This window comes from Ramularia collo-cygni (assembly GCF_900074925.1).
Source record: "Ramularia collo-cygni strain URUG2 genome assembly, contig: RCC_scaffold03, whole genome shotgun sequence".
Lineage (NCBI taxonomy): Eukaryota > Fungi > Ascomycota > Dothideomycetes > Mycosphaerellales > Mycosphaerellaceae > Ramularia > Ramularia collo-cygni.
In genome coordinates, this window is record NW_019716257.1 from 1,298,351 (window position 1) to 1,315,120 (window position 16,770).

The window sequence follows — 16,770 nt, forward strand, 5'->3', positions numbered from 1 at the left end:
ACTAGAGTAAACTAGGGTAGTTAAATACTATACTAATAGCTAAACTAATTCTAAGAAATAAGATTAACTCCTAAATTAGGTATAAACAAAACTTTATTAAGTAAGATGTTCTTCCTATTCTAGCCTCCTATAACTACCTTTCCTTTATATATAGCTTATAGCTATCTACTCCTAACCTTAATCTATTTCTTCCTTTAAAGTGGAATTATAGATCTAAAGAGTTATAGTTAATTAGTTATATAAGATAAGGTATAGGAGTCTAGTAACTATTCTAAGGAGGTTAACTTGCCTTTTACCTCTAAAGAAGAGTATATAATCTTATTAGTTTCCTCCTTAAATTAGGATAAGGTAGTACTTAATAAGGTTAGGGAGGATTCCCTAGATTAGGCTTATTTAGTAAGGAATACTTTCTTAGTAGTCTTCCTTATTTTCCTAAGTTTAGAAACCTCTTTTCTAATTATTTCCTCTATTGCCTTCTTAAATTCCTTAAGAGAGTCTCTTCTTTTCTTAATACTCTTTAATAAAGAGGAGGAGTATTTCTTACTAGAGATCTTTCTCTTTTTAAGCTTTAGAGAATCCCTATTTCTAAATAGGAAATTTTCCTAAGGTCTAATTACTTTCTTTGCCTTTCCTAGCTATAGATAATCTTATATAAAGTATTATCTATTATAGAGGAAGTATATTCTTATCCTTCTAAAGGCTACTATTATAAAGTCCTTCTTATAATAGAGGTCCCTTACTTCCTAAGATTTAAGGATAAGTAGGATCTATTTATAGTTCCTAGTAAGTATTAGCTAGGCTATAATTRYATTCTTAGTTAATTTAAACTTAGGAGGGAGTGCTAAAAGAAGGATCCTAATTTTCCTTTTAGGTTCTTTTATATATAACTCCCTTTTATTAACCTCTATAATCCTCTTTACTATTAAACTAATCTATACCTAGGCTAATCTTACTATATCTTCCTCTTCTATTCTAAAGTTTATAAGTTATTATACTATTAATATAGCATATACTATAAGTACCTTACTATACTTCTTCTAGAGGAAGAGCTATATTTTAGTAGCTATCTTTATATCTATTAATAATTAAATCTTATCTGCTTTATTTAAGCTAATTCTTAATCTTAGCTTATACCTGCACTTAGTATTCTCCTTTTAAAAGTTTAGCTAGCTAGCTATTCTTATAACCCTAGCATCTAGATTAAGGAGTAATAAATTATCTAGGTTAATTAATCCCTTAATATTATAGAAGATGCCTTTTCCTTCTAGGTTATCCCTCTATAGTCCAAACTATCTTTTCTAGTTCTCTCTTATTAGGATTAGAATCCTAATATAGGTCTAACTATCCTTCTTTTCCTCTATTTTAGTATATAAATAGCTTAGTCCTACTAAGGCTTTAGTAGTAAAGTAAAGGGTGTATATATATTTTAAGGCTTTAGATTTAGAGTCCTCTACTCCTTATAGCTATTAGATAATCCCTTAGTTCTAATAGTTAAATGTTCTAAACCCTTAGGAACTAATCTATCTTCTATATTTTCTTCTTATCTAACCTGCTATTAAAACTCCTAATAGTATAAGATAGGGTACTAGAAACTAGTGTCCTTTCTATATTAGCTTTATAAGGTAGGAGAAACCTTTACTACTTTAAGGTTAAGGTCTTTTTCCTTCGGTAAACCCGGGCTTATAACCTATTAAATATTAGTCGGAGGTTCGCAGAATTTTAGGGGTGGAGTATAAGAGTATCTTAATCTTTAACTAGCTTACTATCTCCGATAGGCAGTACTTAAAAGTAGGAACTAATATGTTAATTTTTGTTTATTATCTAGAGATGTGTCTCTATCTCCTAAGAAGAGATTTTACCCTATATAGAGTTACGTAACCTTATAGCTACTTAGCTCTCTATTATATTAGATGTACAGCTATTCTATAACTGCACTTTCTAACAGTTTATAGTATTAATAATACGCCTCTAAGCCGTTAACTTATTTATATTAATATTAACTCCGAGGCTATCGTCCTTACCGCTCGAATTAAGTAGGTTTAAGATAGTAAGGCTAGCGCTAGCGCTACGTATATAGATACCGGTTATAGCCGTACCGGAGAAGAGCTAGTTATACTCCGTAGCGAATTAAAGCGGCCTCTTAAAGAACTTTATAGCGCCCTTATAAGCCTAAAGATACGCCTCTTTTATATCCTTCGGAAGAGTAATAGCTCCTATATCCGGATTAATACTAGCGCTAGAGGTATTAACTAGCTCGGTCTATATCTTTTAATCCGCTTTAAATAGCGATAGCTTAGTCTTATAGGAGGATTTAGTAATAAAGTATTACCTTACTAGTAAGGTAGTAGCTTATATAGCTATAATAATAGTAGTAAACGCCTAATCCTTAATACCGCTATCCGTACGTATACTAGTATCTATCTAATTATTAGCCTCTTCGAGTAGCTTCTTTATCTCGGTAACGTTCTAAATAAAGCGCTATAGCTATATAGCCCCTATCGCCTACGACTCTATCGTTTCTTTAATAGATTAAGAAGCCGGTATAGCTCTTTAAGAGGGCGTCGATTAGCTAGAGAGCGGTAGCGTCTATACTATAGGGGTAGCCTATCTAGTAGGGGTTTACGGAGGTTAGTATTACTACTACTACGCCGGCGAAAATATTACGAAAGGCTATAATTAAGGCTATTATTACGACTATTCGAGTAGATATACTAACTATAAGTAATCCGTAGGTTACGACTCTATAGCGGCCTACTATAACGACACTACCGTAAAGTAATAACGTACGGCAATTGTAATATAAGCTACTACGTAAGCGGTACGGAGCGCACCGCTTAATTGCCACTTTAATCACTCTTACCGGACACGACGTAATTGACAGCTGTATACAGAGTTACAGCTAACCATAGATCCACGTACGCCACCGAGTCCGAGCTCAATTGTCAATTACAATACAACACTGGACGAGCTCTAAGGCGTCAATTCGTGTCCAAACGCCGTTCTCGGATGTACAGCCCCTCATAGCCCATTGTATGCGCAAGTGAATGGTCCACCGAAACTGTCTCCTTCATAACCATAAAGAATGCTCTGCACTGAAGCATATGTTCCTCCGCTCAGGAAGAATAGCCCAATACCGATGAGTATGATGTTCGAAATCGTACCGCACCATCCTTTCCACCCGCGAACACTCCAGAAGCTTGGTCCGTAATCCACCCTTCGCATACGAAGGTAGGCCACACCCCAGAAGATGAATCCAAAGAAGCTGTCGAACAACGAGCTCATCAAGGAGAGCAGATCTGAGAAGAATGGAATCACCTCCGCGATGATGAATGCGAATACCCATGTGACGGCTAGGATGCCCGCCCAAGAAGCCCAGCCGACAACGGTGTTATTGCCCACGTGGTGGGTCCCTCGGAAAATGCGGAAAAAGATAAATCTTGACGAAATCGAGGCGTACAACACTCCAAGAAAGATCAAGGTCGGTATCATGAAGCTGAAGCTGACCTTGAGGTAGAGCTCGTTGCCGAGCGATCCAAATGCAGGAGCGGTGTTGTAGTTGGTTCCGGTATACGCATAAATGACCGAGCCGACCAGGGAGAAGAGAATAACCTCTGCAATCGTGACGGCCCACAGAGCCTTGGGAAAATCCTTGGGATCTTTCATCTCCGCGATGAAGGATGGAATGGTGATTTGGCCAATGAAGGTGTAGCTGATGTTCATGAATGCATTGACTCCTGCAACAAAGGTGGTTCCAGGTGGTGGAAAAGCGTAGACGGTCGGATCACCTTTTGATGGCCATCCAGCCCCCGGATGATCTTCAATTCCAGCGAAAATCGTCGCAAGGATCACCGAGATGAACGTGAAGAATGCAGAGGCAGCGGCCAGCTTCGAGAGCGTCTCGAAAGTGCGAGGCAGGGAGCAAAGCCAACTGATGACTGCGGCGATCGCGCTGAACGCCACTGTACACAAGCTTCCACCAGTCATAGTGTTTAGGTACTTTGCGCCTACCAGGCAGTGGAAACCCTGGATGAAGGTGTTATTGAGCAGAAACATAAAGGCCGTGAACCACCTGCAAAGAGGATGAAATTAGCGGGACATTTCAGACTTTGACATTGCACGTTGGCTCACCATGCCCATTCATGWCCCCAAAATATGACCTGTCCGACGTCACACACGTCCTTGACCTCAGGGTGTCGCATGCAAAACTCCCTATCGCATCGCGTCAGTCTGATAGCATCGCCTGCGGCTATTTTGAGCCTTACCAAACGATGAGCGAGGTGTATAGCACCATTCCGGCAACGACAGCCGTGCAGATCAGGCCAGGTACGAGTCCAAGAGTGGCATATGAGTACGGGAACGACATGATGGCCAGGCAGATGTATTCACTAAAGAGCAGGGCCGCAGTTTTCTTCCAAGAACACGTCCGATATTTAATGGCATTTCCTTCTTCTTCGATCATCTGCTTCTTGATCATATCTTCATCACTATCCTCCGGATCCACTGTCGAGCCAGAGATTGAATGAGTCCTTGGCCTGTCGATACGATTGAGCTTGCGGCGTGATCGGCCGCCTTGCTCTGCTCGGTCTGGAGATGGGGAGAAGCCAGCCTCGTGAACCTTGGAGTCGGCCATAATCTCAGGCTCTTTGGGGTTTGCCTTAAACAGGCTGCCGGTCCACGAAGACATGATTCAAACAGGGCTATGCCCAGACCCCAGATAATAGTGGAAGAAGGTGACGGCGAGAATCAATAGCATTGAGCGTCGGTCGGAAGCAATGTGCAACCAAGTGGAATGGCGCAGAGTCGGAATCTGCAGAGGTGTCGTTGCGTTCGAAAAAAGATTGTTTGGGCGAAAATGGGCGTTATCGACTTTTAGATTCCGTAAAGTTAATTGTGTGGCATGCGAGCACGCAAGATCAGGATGCAGCAACGGGCGGGGTGGCCGATGTGGTCGTCACAGGGTGATGAGGTAATGACGGCGCCGACTGTGCCCTGTGTTTCTTCAGCCTATTGAACATCGCAGAATTGTTGGAAGGATTGGCCTCCCAAGGCCGTCAAAGGCGTAATTTGGTCGAGTGGGGTTAGCCTTTCGCTCAGTCTTTGATCATATTTCATTATGCATGGACTGTGTAGATTATTTTCTGCATGCGTGAAGCTGAGAATGCGGGCGATGTTCATCTTGGCAGTCGTTCGTCTCGTGGTTCGCACATGGCGATGCATTGGGGGAGCAAAAGATAAAGATCGACAAGCTAGACGGCTTTGCTTGATTTGCTTGGACCACTCGTAAAATTTCGCCTCAAGCTCAACGCTTCCGTTGATGCGAGCGCCCTATTCTCCTTGGCGACTTGGCAGTGTTGGTGCTATTCGATGTCTTGTTGTCCATGCTCAACGTTAGTAGTCAGTGGATGTTAGTGTTGAAGAAACAGACAGAACGCGACATTCACGCGGGTTTTGCACATAAACAGCAGCCAGCATTCCCAATGATGCCCAATGTGCAATTGTCCATCTCCATTATACGATCACAACCTGGTGCTCTTCACCAATCCCTTCTTGATACCAGTCAACTCTCCTCCATATCCACCCCTTCCTTCACCGCCCTTGTAGATGGGCTTGATAGACGCAAGCTTCTTCTTCTTCTCCTCGTACTTCTTCTTCTTCTTCACTCGAGGGTTACGGACGTCCTTTTTACGATGTGGTGTCAACCCTTTATTCTTTTCGATCAGATAGCTGATCTTGCGCTTTCCATCCTGTCCAACCACCTCTTCTTGTATCAATTTGCCGCCTTGAAGTGCTGCTTGACGCTGAGCCTCGGACAAAGCAGCCTTGTCGCTCTTCTTTTTTGAGGCCTTGGCAGCTACCATGTCGTAGTAGTCGTCGTCCTCAGCATGAGCTCGAATCTGCGCTGCTTGTTGGCGATCATCCTCGTCGCTGTCTCCGCCAAGWTCTGAGCCAATGTTTGCGCTTCGTTTGCCACGCTTTTCTGCTTCCGCATTGAGGCGTGTTTGCCGGTCTCTGAGTCGCTCCCGGTGCGGAATATCATCATCGCCTCCAGCGCTCCTGCCAGCAGCCCCACGCTTGTTCGCCTTCTGAGCAATCTGCGAAGTGTAGAAACGCAAGCTCTTCTTTCGCTTAGCCTTATCGGCCGCCTCACGCTCGGTCAGAGGCGCCTCTTCGCCCAGGTCAGAGTCGTCGCTATTAACGTCCAGCGGAGCCGTCTTGTTGGTCTTGGTCTTGCGATTCGCATGCGGGGCAATCAGAGAGTCCAGATCGGCGAGATCGGCCTCTGTTCGCTTTATACGTTCCGCCTTTCGCTTGTCATTTGCTGCTTGGGCCGCCTCTGCATGCCGCTCTGCACGGGACTTCTTCGCCGGCTTGGAATCAATGACCACCGATTCCTCACTTTCTCCATCTGTACTAGCAGCGTCGGCGTTGGAGTCGAGATCTTCTTCGCTTTCAGATGTGCCGTCCTCGACCAGATGCTCCACGCCAGACCAGACCTCCTTGCACTTCACTAGGCTGTCYATGACAGGGTGATCTCGAAGTTGAGTGGCAGACATTGCTGCTGCTCCACCCTCACCATGGGATGCCGTCGAGGTGAACAAGCAAAAGTACATCACCAAAGCTCCAAGATATGCCGAGGCTGCTCTGAACTTGATGCGAGATATCGGAGAGACTTCCGCAGTCTTGGCCAATTGTGTGTGGGTATCTTGAAGACTTAACAACTCCTGGCTTAGAAGTTCGAACTCGGGATATCTTGATTTGAGAAGTTTCAGTCTCTCTGCGGGGCCTAAGTCGGCAGCAATGTGTAGTTGGGGAATGACCTCAGTCACAACACCATTGTCGTCGTCCTCGGCAGTCTCTGGGCCGGCACTTTGCTTCCATTCGTCCTCGTCCAGCTCGTAATCGGCGGCGTTCATGGACTCGAGCTGTAGCTTCTGCAAACGCAGGGCTTCCGCCTCTTCCTCAAGTGCCTGTTCCTCGGTTTCAATCTCGTCGGCGCCGTACAGATCGGCCTTGGAAGTACCCCATCCCAGCTCTTGATCATCGTTGCCATCGTTTTGACCGTCGTCGGAGCCTTCCGAGTCTGATCGCGCGCTCTTGCGACTTTGCAGAGCTTTGCGCGGGGCGGTCTCATCTTCTCCCTCACTTTCTGCTTCCTCCTCGTCTGAATAGCCTAGCACTTCTTCGTCCGACTGCTCCAAGAACTCTTCCTGCTCGGCCCATTTGCGGCGACGCTTGGCCTGTGGCTCTTCGCCTAATCGTATCTCGTCCTGATTAAGGTGGAATTCGTCGTCGGAATCCGCGACATCCTTGTAGCTCGTGATCCGTTTGCGGGCATCTGCAGCATCCAGTTCGGGGGCTTCCTTTGGCTCCTGCGATTGAGCCGGCGCCTTGCGTTTCTTCGCCATAATTGAGTTGGCTAGTATGTTGATGGAGAGAAGTGTGAGGGTGACGAGACAAATTTGTGAGACTTCGGACGCGCTAAAATTTAACTCCGAGATGGATCAAATTCTTTGATTCCTCAGGTACGTTCGTACGTTGTACTGCTCATCCAATATTTTATCTATGTAAGGCTAAAAAGTGTCGACAGCAGGAGTCACCTATACAAAAGGCTAGAGACAATCAACAGCAGGAGATCGGGTGTCCTGCGTGTATAATTGGGCACAGACAATATATCATTAACACCTTCATTGACCACCAAGCTAAGGTACCTATGGAGCCGCACATGCCAAGAACGCTTCCAACGTTGTTGGCTGGACAATAAGGCATGCCTTGCAAGGACGAGCCAGAGATGCGTATGACTTTGATGAATCATGGCTTCTCGCCCGTCAAGATAGTTTCAGCATCTTTGTTCCTGCCGGAGGCACTGGTCTCACTCTCCTCCAAAGTTTTCTTGGTGGAGTCGGCGCCACTGCCTGCACTGATGCTGTTCCTAGCGGACTCTTTCAGTCTCGCCGTATCTTCCTTTCGAAGATCTTCCTTGCCGTCCTTTTCGTCGTCGTCATCTCCAAGCGCAAAAGGATCGTCATCGTCTTCTGCAGTAGGAGTTGGGTTGACGTTGGTCAGGGGTTGCCACTTTTTGTCTTTCCCTGATTGCGACGCATCCTTGCCAGCGATTTGACGCTCAGCCGCATCCACCTCATCGACCGGCCCGCTTTGAGGAGGCTTTGGCTGCGGCTTGAACAGATCTGGATTGGCTGTCTTCCTGCTGCTAGTCCGAGGAGGCTGCGGAGGGGCTATATTCATTGTCAGTGAATGTACTATAGACCTCAATCATCAGAGAATCACGTACGCGCTTCGTCGTCTCTAAGTTCCAGACGTTCGAATTCGTCCTCGCCGAGTTCCCTTGGATCAGCATCATAGCGCTGAGTCTCAGTGCTCCTCCGCTGTTGCTGCTCTGCCGACTTCCTAATTCCGTACAACTGCTCAGCCCGGCTCGCGCCAAAGTCCTGTCTCGGCGGCCAGTTGTCGGTCGTATTCTTTCTGGCGCCAGATTGCGCGGAATTGTATAGATCGCCTCCATCCTCGTCTTCCCCGTCGATCTTCTTCTTGAAGGTAGTGATCCAGCTGTTGACTCGCTTTTGCGTCTCCATGAAGCCTTCCTGGATGTTGCGGCCAATCTCGGGCAGGTCATCGTCGAAGAAGCTGCGCTCTCTGTCATCATCATCCGGGTTGCGCTGCTGATTCGGACCCCGCCGGCCTGGCTCACGTTGATTGTATCGATGACCCGAGCTCTGACCACTCGAACCATACTGCTCCGCTAGCTGCCTCGCGAGACGCTCATCGGCTTCTAGCTGGTTGAGAGGTTGACGCTGGGCCGGACGGGGCGGTTGAGGAGGAGGCTGAGCATCTTCCACCCGGAAATCAGGGTCAGACATGCCCAGTAGAGCGTTAAACGCCGGCTCTACCTTGCCACCGCTGGCAATGAGAACAGCCTTGACGACTTTGGTGTCAATGGTGGGGAAGGCTTCAATGAGCGTGATCTCAGCCTGTTGATTCGGACTGACAGGCCGCGGTGGCTTAGAAGGTGGGATGTCCTCGGTTTGCTCCTGGAAGGATACTCGCGGACGAGGAGATGGCGCCTTTACCGGCTTTGTGGGCGTTTCGTGGCCCTGGGGCGACACGGTACCGCTGCCTTGCTCGTGGTCGTCAAAGTCCATCTCCTCTCGAGTCGTCACGGATTCTTCGGGTCGGATGGGCGATACGGGAGTGTTGTCGGCAGCCATAGCTCCAGGTCGATGGGCTGAAGGTAGTCTGCGGCAGCGATGTTGCTGAGATTGCGATTGAACTGTCGTGTATGCTTTGGTTTCAACTTTCAACTGCGTTTGCGCACGAGCAAACGCCTTTAGTGCTGCCGCCTGGCGTCTGRCGTCGTGTGGGGCCGCCCACATAGCTGCTGACTACAATCTTCACTCTTTAGCCAAATGCCACGACTGAATGAGAAGGAGAGTAATTGTGAAGGCCACGAACGATATCGCCAGTAGCCCTCGTCCACCGGTGCGTTAATTGCCGACGACATTTCACCCGGCTCGATATCATCCTTTCATCCTCGATATGGCCGACTTCGATTCTTTCATTCCGGCGCTGCACAAACCATCATCGCTGCTCCCAATCGCACGACACCGAGATGCCCTACTCTACACCATTGAACAGCACCCCGTTACCATCATAATTGGTCAGACTGGCTCTGGTAAAACGACTCAGCTTCCCCAGTATCTTGAGCAAGCGGGATGGTGCCACGATGGCAAGATTATTGCCGTGACACAAGCAAGTATGATCCCATCTCCGTACACCATCATGATGGTTGACAGCAGCTAACAGATCCTTTTGTAGCCCCGTCGAGTGGCTGTAACGACAGTAGCAAGTCGAGTGGCTGCTGAGACAAGATGCCAGGTGGGACAGCAAGTGGGCTATTCCATTCGTTTCGAAGACGTGACTTCTGTCACGACCAGGATCAAGTTCCTCACAGATGGCCTCCTGCTAAGAGAGGCGCTGGTGGATCCGCTGTTATCAAGATACAGCGTCATCATGGTAGACGAGGCTCACGAGCGTAGTCTAAGCTCTGACGTGCTGCTGGGCGTGCTAAAAAAGATTCGCAAACGCAGACCAGAGCTTAGGATCGTGGTAAGCTCGGCGACTTTACAAGCGGAAGACTTCCTCAATTTCTTCGATGCAAATGATAGTCCTGGGGATGGCCAGAAGGCTTCACCGGAGAGCACTGGGCAGATTGTGAGTATCGAGGGTCGTGCTCACCCCGTCGACATACACTACTTGAGTCAGCCATGCGAGGAATACCTCGAGCGAGCCGTCAAAGCGATCTTCGACATACACACCTCCGAGCCTGAAGGTGACATTCTGCTCTTCCTGACAGGCAGAGAAGAAATTGAGACGGTCATCGAGATGATTGCAGACCGCCTACCTTCGTTGCCCAAGGGATCCGACACAATTCTACCGCTGCCGCTGTATGCCGGCTTGAGCACTGAGGCACAGATGTATGTGTTTGAGCCAGCTCCAGATCACACGCGCAAGGTCATATGTTCTACCAACATTGCTGAGGCAAGCGTGACCATAGATGGCATAATCTATGTAATCGACTGCGGATTTGTGAAGCTGCGTGCATACAACCCCATAACTGGGATCGAGACTTTGACAGCAACGCCAGTATCAAAGGCATCAGCGACACAGCGTTCTGGACGAGCTGGACGGACGAAGCCGGGAAAATGTTATCGTCTCTACACGGAAGCCGCTTTCTCTTCACTTGATGACGCGACAGTACCGGAGATTCAACGATCGAATCTAGCACCCATGATCCTACAGCTCAAGGCTTTGGGCATTGACAACATTGTTCGCTTCGGTTTCATGACCTCGCCACCAGCTGAGCTCATTCTCCGCGCGTTAGACCTCTTGTACTCACTAGGTGCACTGGACGATTATGCGAAACTCACAAAACCTCTTGGAGAGCGCATGGCCGAGCTCGCGCTGGAACCAATGCTGGCGAAATGTATGCTGTCTGCTCCCGCCTTTGGCTGCGTGAGCGAGATGCTTACTATATGTGCAATGGTGAGCCTTCAGGGATCTGTATGGTTTTCCCACGACAACAAGAAAGCCGAAGAGACTGCACGTCGAAAGTTTGCCGCCGAAGAGGGCGACCACCTCACTCTCTTGAATGTCTATCAAAGCTTCGTAACGAAGGGAAAGAAAGATGCGAAATGGTGCCAGCAGCACTATTTAAACTTCAAGTCCATGAGCCGAGCAGTCAGTATTCGCAACCAGCTTAGGCGCAATCTGGAACGCTTTGGAATCGATGTCAACGAGTCTCTGAGTCAAACCGACGTGCTGAGACTTGGTGGGAGGTCCAAGGAGGAGTCTATTCGGAGGTGTCTGGCCAGCGGCTTCTTCGCATATGCTGCTCGCATGCAGCCAGATGGAACGTTTCGAACCGTTGACGAGACGACTGTGTTGCATGCTCACCCATCAAGCTTAATGTTCAATCGTAAAGCAGATTGGGTCATTTTCACAGAAGTCATGGAGACTGGGAGTAAAACATTCATTCGCGACGTGACAAAGATTGAGAAGAATTGGTTACTGGAGTATGCCCCTGAGTACTATCGAATCAAAGGTAGATAGTCCTTTGGCATGATCAGGCGGATGTTCAATATCATCTCGTCTCACCACACTTCACTCTTGAATGAGCGTGCGGCAACTTGATGATACTCAAATACATCACTGCTTTGAGCAAGTGCCGTCGTCGTTCTACGAAGAAGCTGCTGGAAGTAGGCGAACGAACTTTCTGAATTGAGGTTGGAATAATTATATACTACTACTTTAAACAATGGGTATCTTGAACATTGCCCTTCAACTCCCGCTTGGCCATCTCTTCCCTCGCCTCACACGCGACCTTTGTCCGATCCGATCCAATGCGCGGCAATTTCAGTCAGGATGTCGCCCATGATGACTGGACTGGCCATCAAACCGTGCCCCTCGCCCGGCAACTCTCTGACCTCGCAGCCACCTTTGGAGGATGGATCCCCCCATGCCTCTCTACTCTCTCGCCCATCTTCTCCACGCTGTACGCCGAGTGCCCTGCGATTCATCTGTTCCGCAAGCCACTTCACATTGGCGATCGGAACGCGCTTATCGTCCGAGCCATGCGTGATGACCACTTCGCGCGTGACATCTGTATAGCGGAACCCGACATCCCGATTGCGTTCAAGGCAGATCACGAGATCCGTTGCCGGATTGCTATCGCGCGTGGCGAGATCCCACGTGCTCYGTGTCAGACGGCTCGTGTACTCACTCTGTCGTTGAGTCTCGGCGTGCTCGGCTGCGTTGAGGCCCGTAGAGGCGTACGTGAAGCTGGGATCGGTCGGGACCGCCGTAGCGGAAAGCATCAAGTCGCTCTCCTCGGCTCCTCTGGACGAAGGCGAAAAAGGTTCTAGGGGAGATGTGGTCGGCATGTATTGATCCATAAGCATCATCGACTCGCGCCTGTTGTCTTCTGTTCGATTGCCGCGAGATGGAGGTCTAGTCGGAGAATGTCCCGCGCCTCGGCGGGGAGGAGTCCTGTTGGWTCCAGAGTCACCTTTCCGTCTGCTGGCAGGCTTTAGTGAAGTCGAAGTGGCGGACAAGAACGAGGTGTTCGCTGCCTTCAAGAACGGCGTAGGGAGCACTCGCAGAAACCGCTGGCTACGAGGCAGAGGATTCGCGGGAAGGGTCGACGCTGTTGGGTGCGAGATCGCTTCGAGCTGGCTGGGCGGTACCCAGGGGGCCAAGAGGTGAACCTTACCCTTAATCAGGTGAGGGAGGATGAGTGCAGTAGCGAGCGCATATATTGCACCGGCTGAGTGAGCGAGCAGACTGAACTTTGCAATGCCCAGTTCCTGGCAGATAGCAAGGACATCATCTGGCCATCCCAGAGGTCCACTTTTATTCGATGAGGGATAGGGATCGCTGCCACCTACGCCTGGACGATCTACGGTGATGAGGCGAAGACGCAATGTGGTCGCCAATTCGTCGTAAAACGCAGTCACGTATCTCGTAAGTCCCATGCCAACGCAAATGAATACTGCGGCACCCTCAGGGTCTCCTACTTCAGAGAATGCGATCGTACGGCCAGTGCTGGGACTCTTGACCGTGCGACTTAGACGTGGTGCACGCAGGAAGTCAGCCACGGCATCCTCGATGCTGTCTCGGCGGGGAAGATCGTCTGCCTCCTCCGCGACTTGAGACTGGCGAACATCGCTCATCGACTTCCTACGATGTCTCTTGTTGCTGAATTCCTGTGAAGGGTCGGGTTGAGCTGTCCATCTACTTCGCGGCGACTTCTTGAATCTCGTAGACTTCTGCTTTGGTGTCACGACTGTGGCTTGGCTTGAGGGTGCCGGAAGATCCAGGCCTTGTAGCCAGAGTGGACTAGGCTCGACAGTAGGTTTTGGTACATCGTCGTTTTTGTATGCAGTTCTGTTATGAGCGATACCGTGCAGTACATCGACGGCTTCCGCGTATGAGTAGTCCAAAGAGAATGTTTGATGATATGTTGACTGTTCTGACTTCGCAGTCATGGGCCGATATTGCGTAGGAACCGGCCTTCTTCCTTCGGACGCGCGCGTTGCATCGGGCACATTCCCAGCTTTTGAGCCGCCTTGCGCTTCGTCTACTGCCTGCAGCGGCTTTTGCGCCTCTTCGGTACCATCTGACAAGGAGTACCGGGGCTTCGCCGGCTCCGTTGCGGAGCGATTGGCTGGTGGACGGTCGGAGGGAGTACGTGTGATGCCGTCGCTTGAATGCGCTGCAACTCCACGAGACGAAGTTTCCTGTTCATACGGCTCCTCGGCGCCATCTTCCACGGGTGGAAAGAAAGATTCCTGTAGCCTAGACCTTCTCTGCTCTCTAAGCTGTCGAATTCGCTTGACAGTCTCGTCGTCTGCATCCAAGTCATCCCACTTTGAATCCGAAATGATTTTTGGAGATTTCTTGGTAGATGATTCGGATTTTTCGGAAAGGAAGCTGTTTCTCTTGGACTTTTTCAACTTTCTCCTCCCGCCAGCCGGGCTGCTACTAGACATTCTCAAGGATGATGTCCTGGTGGGAATTGAGTCGGTAATTGGACTTGGCGTTTTGTGCACTATTGGGGGTGTGATCGAGGCAGTGGACTGGACATCTGGTGATGCTGCCCTTTGCTGTACATCAGCGCTGCGATCGACTCGTGGAGACCTGGGTGGAGATGGGTAGTATCCAGCAGTTGAACTGTTGGCATCGTCCATGGCCACGTCGGCGAGAAAAAGTCTGCCCTTTGACGGCAACATGTGTGATGGAGTACGCGCGATGATCTGTTCGGCGCGCGACGTAGCCGGACTTCCTACATGTTCCGCCGAAGGTGTTGAGTACCCTGCGGTCAACGTGTCCCAAGAGCTCCGTCCGCGCAAGCGCCCGCCCTTGCGTTGTTCCTTCCTCCCGGAGTATTCGCTGCCCGCGTCTTCACTCTGGCGTACCCAGCTCTCCGAGCTGAGTTTGTTGCGCGGGCTCGCAGGGCGTGGAGCAGAAACGGAGCTGCGGCGAGAGGCGCTCGTCAGCACATTGCTCACGCGCGAACTGGAGCGGGCGAAGACGGGCGAGCGCGGGGCTGCGTTGACGGTGTAGTTTGATAGACCCGAGGGCGATCGCGACGTGGGAACTGTGGGTGGCAGTGCAGCTCCTGTCACGCCCTCTTCATCTTCCAGCTCGAGGCCCACTCCGTACTCGACGCCAAATCCGGGCGAAGGCGACCTGGTCGCGCGGCGGATTGATGGGGCGCTGGTGACAGATCGGTCGGACGAGTAGGCGCGCGAATGCGTACGGGCGAGGGTGCCGCCGTAGATGTCGTTGTCGGGCAGCGGGGCGAGGGTGTCGCTCTCCAGGGATGAGATGATGCTTGAGAGCACCTGCGGATTGGCACCTTTGCTCTTGATCTTGCGTTTGGGTATTGATAGCCGTCCGTCAGAGCCACGGCGCGTCCCCCGCGATCGCACGGCGTTGCGGCTCTCCATGGTCTCGAGGTCCGCCATAACCACGGGAATCAGAATCAGCTGTTTTGCTTGATCCGAAGGCCCGAGACTCCGGTCAGGTGAACCCCATGAATCATCACCACAATTTCGTCTTCGTCAGTGGGAGCGTGATGATTGGATGCTTGGAGCTCGCCCGGTCGGCACACCACGAAAACTGTATTGTCGGTAAGATGACGGTGATGTCGTTGGCACCAGAAGTCCTGGATCTCTCAAGCCGTCACCGTCCTCGAGTCGCAAAGGTGGGCAGGCGAGCGACCTGGTTTCAAAATATGACAAGGCTGATTTTAGCCCCTGATCTACGAGAAGGTTCATTTTGATTGAGCGACAGCCCAAATCCCACCTCCCTTCGGCGACTACTACGTTGTACAGCACTCCAGTGCAACGTTTTTCCAGACAACACTTTGGCTGTGAACAGGATCCTCATGGCCTCATGACTCGGGTGTTCTCCCGGGGTTTTGAGAAAGCGACAAGGGTAAGGTCGGTACGTAGGAGATACAGTTCGATATAAAACGGGACGGGCACACGTTCGCGATCGTCCTATACGAGTTAGACGATCAAACAATACAAGTGGAGCTAACTCGCCCTAAATAATATGCATAACATAAACCGTGGGTCCATCCCAACGTGGTAATACTAGGGTAGGTACCAGTTTTGTTCACCATAACAGTAATGATGATAAGTTTCTCGTTTCGCCATAATACAGCGTCTCTTTGCATCGAAAGTTATTTCTATTAGCTAAAGATCCACTGTCGCAGTAGGTTTGCGAGAACTGATTCGCTACTAACGCACCCGAGCATCCTCGCATGCTCGAAAGGATTTTGTAGATACAAACGACCTCCGATGCAAAGAGATGTTGTACATCTATTTCCTAACTGCCGTGCCGTGTGATTGTCATGTAGGTATAAAATCCCACCAAGATGCATCCGAATGCATCGGCATACCGAAGCTGCCGATATACACCGATTGCCTGATCAACTCCCGATCGCCTTGAGCATGCAACCCCATGCAAGAATTTATCGCTTCGGCCCTACTCCTTTCAAATCGATCCCCGACTGCATCGCACGTAACACATCGAGGCGTCGATACCAGCCTTACGCGAAGACGTCTGCGCTCTCTTGCTCACTGCATTTGCAGTCGGCAGAGCGGGGCACATGCCCTATCYGATGACAGATGATTTGTCCTGGGTACATTCGGCAAGCCTGTATTATCGACATTACATTATTGGATTCCTCTGGAATGCCTATCCAAGCAGATCAATATATCCTTACAGACTGACACWCCAGGCAGTCATCACCGCCAGATTGATGGCGGAAACAGCCTCTCACCACGCCGTCCCCTCCAATGATTAGTGGAGGCCAATAGGTCTTCGCAGCCTTCTAGCAGATAGGGAAACCTTCTCACAAATGTTTCAGAGAGCTCCCAGCTAGTGAGCTGTTCGGGCAAGCTCCACACGACCAAGCCACCGCGTTGCCAGTGTCCTTGCGAGCTCTCTAGTGCACCCGAAGCGCGAAGACAGCTCGAGAACTCTGCTGCGTTCAGCTGCTGGCACGCAATCGCCCGCAAAATGTTGTGCCGGAGGCGAGCATGAGGGATCGCATCGATAATAGAATCGTGTGGTATCTGATGTTGAAGTTCAACCGGCTGTAACGTTGGAGGTACTGGTCTCATTCCCCTAGGAGTCAAGATGGGCCTTGCACGTTGAAGTGTAGCAACGTCGATTCCTAGATGA

General features: G+C 49.7%; 6 protein-coding genes; 2 read left to right on the top strand and 4 right to left on the bottom strand.

The window, feature by feature from the left end:
• Positions 1 to 3,018: 3,018 nt before the first annotated feature.
• Positions 3,019 to 4,684, bottom strand: RCC_02864 (probable neutral amino acid permease; the record flags this gene model as incomplete). XM_023768157.1 has 3 exons in its annotated part: positions 3,019 to 4,069; positions 4,129 to 4,209; positions 4,263 to 4,684. The coding sequence occupies 3 exons, from the start codon at positions 4,682 to 4,684 to the stop codon at positions 3,019 to 3,021; spliced, it is 1,554 nt and encodes a 517-aa protein (XP_023623925.1).
• Positions 4,685 to 5,516: 832 nt separating this feature from the next.
• RCC_02865 (related to SAS10 protein, involved in silencing) lies at positions 5,517 to 7,406 on the bottom strand (the record flags this gene model as incomplete). Its single annotated transcript, XM_023768158.1, has 1 exon — positions 5,517 to 7,406. The coding sequence occupies one exon, from the start codon at positions 7,404 to 7,406 to the stop codon at positions 5,517 to 5,519; it is 1,890 nt and encodes a 629-aa protein (XP_023623926.1).
• Positions 7,407 to 7,809: 403 nt separating this feature from the next.
• On the bottom strand, positions 7,810 to 9,224 carry RCC_02866 (uncharacterized protein; the record flags this gene model as incomplete). XM_023768159.1 has 2 exons in its annotated part: positions 7,810 to 8,234; positions 8,291 to 9,224. 2 exons carry the CDS (start codon positions 9,222 to 9,224, stop codon positions 7,810 to 7,812), a joined length of 1,359 nt encoding a protein of 452 aa, XP_023623927.1.
• Positions 9,225 to 9,552: 328 nt separating this feature from the next.
• RCC_02867 (uncharacterized protein) lies at positions 9,553 to 9,878 on the top strand (the record flags this gene model as incomplete). XM_023768160.1 has 2 exons in its annotated part: positions 9,553 to 9,769; positions 9,832 to 9,878. 2 exons carry the CDS (start codon positions 9,553 to 9,555, stop codon positions 9,876 to 9,878), a joined length of 264 nt encoding a protein of 87 aa, XP_023623928.1.
• A 148-nt stretch (positions 9,879 to 10,026) lies between these two features.
• Positions 10,027 to 11,625, top strand: RCC_02868 (related to ATP-dependent RNA helicase; the record flags this gene model as incomplete). The annotated part of the gene is made up of 1 exon (XM_023768161.1): positions 10,027 to 11,625. The coding sequence occupies one exon, from the start codon at positions 10,027 to 10,029 to the stop codon at positions 11,623 to 11,625; it is 1,599 nt and encodes a 532-aa protein (XP_023623929.1).
• A 260-nt stretch (positions 11,626 to 11,885) lies between these two features.
• On the bottom strand, positions 11,886 to 15,023 carry RCC_02869 (uncharacterized protein; the record flags this gene model as incomplete). The annotated part of the gene is made up of 1 exon (XM_023768162.1): positions 11,886 to 15,023. One exon carries the CDS (start codon positions 15,021 to 15,023, stop codon positions 11,886 to 11,888), a length of 3,138 nt encoding a protein of 1,045 aa, XP_023623930.1.
• Positions 15,024 to 16,770: the final 1,747 nt, after the last annotated feature.